General features: G+C 38.4%; 1 protein-coding gene across 1 annotated transcript in view; it reads right to left on the bottom strand.

The window, feature by feature from the left end:
* Positions 1-571: 571 nt before the first annotated feature.
* Positions 572-4451, bottom strand: part of LOC103517291 (putative mediator of RNA polymerase II transcription subunit 24) — a 26735-nt gene continuing 22855 nt past the window's right edge. The window contains exons 2-3 of the mRNA XM_026829437.1: positions 1100-2167; positions 572-954 (exon numbers count right to left, since the gene is read on the bottom strand). Coding sequence (XP_026685238.1) covers positions 572-954; positions 1100-2167 — 1451 coding nt within the window. The remainder of the gene's footprint in view (positions 955-1099; positions 2168-4451) is intronic.

The raw sequence follows: 4451 nt of genomic DNA on the forward strand, positions 1-4451 counted from the left end.
GACCGATGAAATCGACGGTCGAATATAAAATGAATATTCAATATCTGGACAGAACAAATATCATCGAAATAAATGACCCATAAAAAAATACCCAAAGTATTACCAATCACGCTAACGCAATAAGCATCATCCACCAATAAGTGCTACCTTGAACTATAGGGAACTCATCACGATCCAAAATAATGAATCTCGCGCCAAGAAGGCACTTTTGTTGAAATCCAGCAGAGAATCCAAACGAAGTTTAGTCACAGTCTCAATGGAGAGGTTGATCAGTATATCACATGCTTTGGTCAGTAATAGTATATATCACACGCCCGGAGCGGTTTCTAATCCAGAACAAGTGAACCATTTGAGGTCTCTCCGCTTTGATGATATATCTTTGAATGTGGAAGTTCAAAGTTTGTGGGTCAGCGTGAGATGATTCACAAGATGCTCTTGACCATTGACCAAGACGTTAGTACCCTCTCTCATGTTTTCTTCGTTTAAACTTTCTTGTGAAATGACGGTCTGATCGGAAGTTCCATTTGAGTCAGAGTCGAGATCATTGGAAACTGATTTTTTACTCTCCGTATCAGCCCTCTCTCATGTTTTCTTCGTTTAGACTTTCTTGTGAAATGACGGTCTGATCGGAAGTTCCATTTGAGTCAGAGTCGAGATCATTGGAAACTGATTTTTTACTCTCCGTATCAAACGTCTCAACTTCTGAGTGTGGCTTCTCTGTGATCTTGGCTTTCGTTTTCTCCAAGACAATATTTGTTGCACTTGCTATTATGTCTTCAACAGCGTCAGCAACAGTTGGTAGCATTGCTTTGCTTTCAATACTTGGCAGTTTTGTTAGTTCGTTGTTGGTTTTTATTTGGCTTTGGGTGGCATCAATATTTTCTGAATGTTGCTCTAAGCTAGAAGTTTTACTAAGATTGGTAATGTCTGTGTTGTTACTATCAATAGATCGATCTTTATCAAAACTTCTCACAGTAATTTCTTTTATTGTTGGTTTTTATTTGGCTTTGGGTGGCATCAATACTTTCTGAATGTTGCTCTAGGCTAGAAGTTTTACTAAGATTGGTAATGTCTGTGTTGTTACTATCAATAGATCGATCTTTATCAAAACTTCTCACAGTAATTTCTTTTTCTAAACTAGATTCTTTAGAACTTTTAGATTTTTGTTTGACTACCTCAGAGGTATTTACTTCTTGTTTAAAATGCTTTGCAAGAGGAACCTTTGATTGTTTATCTATTACATTATTGTTATTGGTCCGTGTTTCAGGAATAATATTAGTATTACTTTGGTCCATATTGTCAACTATAACTTCTTCTGAACTAGGCTTTTCTTCTAAACTAGGCGCTTTTACGGTACTATCATAATTCGCTATATTGCTTTCTGGTAATTTAGATTCTAATTTGTTGGTAACTACTTCTTGGGTTTGTGAAATTTGATTATCTATATTGCTTGGAGCTATATTTACATTGCTTATATGGTTTTGTTCAGATATGCTTATAGCTTCTGTCACTTTGTTAGTAAGCTCGGAAGTGATATGTGCATTATAGTTCTCTTTATTCAGGTTAGGTTGATCTACTGCATTCTGATCTGTACTGTTCAAGTTTTCATCTACAAAGATTGTGTTGTTGTTTACTGTTTTCTCATTCTCAGCAGTGTTCTCTACTTTTGTAGTTTCATCTTTGGAGATCTTTTGAACGCCATTCTGTATGAGATCCGTTCGGACTTCTTGGGCAATTGCTTCTATCGTCTGATGGAGGGTTCCCGAGTTTGATTGTATGATATTATTGTGTTCGATAACAACTTCCACAATATCAGCATTCTCTGCATTCTCGTCTTCTATCAAGTTTCCACTGGCAGATTTCTTCATGGGGGGTTTAGCTGTTGTTCCCAGTATTGCCACCGTTCCGGTAGAGGCCGCCAGTTGTCGGACTGCTGTTGCTTCCACGCCGACACAATGGAGGGAGGATTTTCTTTCTCCGCTCTCATTAGGAATGTTGTTGTTATTCTCACGGATTTCGATTTTATCATGGTCTCCATCACCATGGTCTTCTGATTCTTCACGAATGCTTCCTATTGGCTGACGTGTGATCTCATGTATAGGACTGCCATCATCCAGAGGTTTGCGATCTGAGTCATGAGTGGAGGACGGAGATAAACTGCTCTGTGCTGTGAACATAGAACACAAATGTTTTCTCGTTACAAAAAGTACTGAAACTTGCACACGTACATGATGCATTTCCATGCAAATAGTTTCAAACATTACCTAAACTGTCGGAAGAAATATTACATCTCAACCAAAGCTAATAAATGTCTTATCATGTGTTTGATGCTTAGTTTGACCTATTGTCATCAAATCTACCAGCGCTTATCAAGATAGACGGAGCGTCAGAGCCCTGAGATAAGTCCAAATGAATGCAAGCACGTACATAGTTGTGACGGTACTATTAATAGAAGTCGGTAAAAATCAATAAATAGGCACAACTGCACAACTTCAAAAACTCCAATCCAGTAGAAATTTTACTCGTTCAAAAACGTCGTTGGTAAAAGAGCATAAGAGCATAAAGATCATGGTAGATGAGAACAAAGTTCATTCTTCAAATACAACACGAAGAACCCCGCGACCAGAGGCAAAAGGGGATAGAAACTATTGAGCAAGACGTGAAAGAGAAAGTGGGTGAGAAGAGAGACGGATAATGAGAATCTCTTGAAAGAAAAGAAAGGTCGATTGGAAGAAGGTGGGAAAGTAAGAAAAGTAAAAAGACAGAGGAGGTAGAAAAATAAAAATGAAAGTAAAAAGATGTAGGAGCTAGAAAATGAAAAAAAAAGTAAGAATAATGGTAATAATAATACTCTTGTCGTTCAAAAACATCAAACAATCGTTCGCCTAGCGTTCTACAACAAGGGAAAACGTTTTCGCCGCCCGTTTAGATGTTCAAAGGACACGAAACAGCGAAACAAAGGAAAATTGCAGAAATAAAACAAGGGGGAAACGCGAATACCTTCGCCTCATTAAAATTATGTTACACAACACAACAGGGTACAAAGGATAAACGTACACTTATTACACTGATTGCTGTGGGGAAAGGGGAATTTCGAGTCTCATACGGGCAGTTTAAATAAAAGTGGTTAAGTCCTTAACAAAAGTACTCAAAGAAAGAGAGAGGGAGAAGAGAGAGAGAGAGAGGAGAGAGTGAGAGGAAGAGTAACAGGGAGGAAAGGAGAAAAGAATCCACTCTGAGAAAGAGTTGGAATTTTGTTAAATAATTTAGAAATTGACAGCTATGGGTTTTGAGTCAGCTATGTGTGATACATTCCTAGGGTGTATCATGCCCATGATTAATTCACCGGGTATGGAGTTTGATATTCAAACGCAACTTGAAGAAGTTCATACTGGATAAATATTCACGCAACTTCAAACTTCAGAAATATTAATGTTCTTAATTGACCTTGTAATGAGGAGCCTAGTGGTGGAGAAAAGGGATGCTCCAATTTGAGTAGTATAAATGAAAACTATTAGGTACCTATCATGTGAGCAGTAAAAATTAAAAAACCAACAACCTGTAGGAATTATTGTCAGTAAGGTCAGTATTTGTCAATAAGACAATAAGCTACTACTAATTTTGTAGAATGCTTTGAAGATTTTATGCCAAAATTAGGTACTTACCAACCAATACTAGATACCAATAGGTATTGGAAACCAAAAGTTTTTTTTCAAAATAAGATCCACAACCGCTGCACCGGCTAGAGTCCACCGGTTGATGTAACACTGGTGGATTGGTGGATTTCTCGAGGGATAAAGGGACGCGGGACGTTGGGATAGAGGGACGGGATAGAGCGAGAGATAAAGGGAAGGTGGGAATGAAATTAATGAGATGAAAAAGACGAGGGAAAAACTGATGGGAGAGAAAAAAGGTAACAAAGAGAGTAAAAAAAGTATCATCCTAGCCGGAGTTGTACGAGTTTGCAGACAAGTTCTCTGAGAAAAGCAACAGGGTGTATGTGCTGGGGCTGAGGGTTGGGGATGTGTTGGGGGTGAGGGTTGGGGTCGGGGGATGTTCAGCTTGTGGAACCCCTCTCTGTGTTCTAACCCTCGTGTATTGATTTCCCGGAGAGTTTTCCCTCTTGCATTTCAAGTCGTGGAAATTATGAAGCATGGTACTGAGCGGGAAACGTTTGTATTGGGAATGGAATTATTGTATCTACGAGTAGTAGAGGTACTTTTAATTTGACTGTCTAATCACTCACGAGTGCTTTCTTTTTTCTCGTCCTTCCTTTGTTTAATTACAATAGTAATAATAAAAGGTATAGGGACGGACTATTGTATTCGCTTCGGTGTCTATCTGTGTGTCTGTTCCCATAAAAGGACTTATCCAAATCTGGTCGACCTATATATCAAATTAAAGGTCTTTTTACCAGGAACACGAAAGTGGTAATGCAAATTTTGTACAGA

Source organism: Diaphorina citri, unplaced genomic scaffold (assembly GCF_000475195.1).
Source record: "Diaphorina citri unplaced genomic scaffold, Diaci psyllid genome assembly version 1.1 scaffold1797, whole genome shotgun sequence".
NCBI classification, from domain to species: domain Eukaryota; kingdom Metazoa; phylum Arthropoda; class Insecta; order Hemiptera; family Psyllidae; genus Diaphorina; species Diaphorina citri.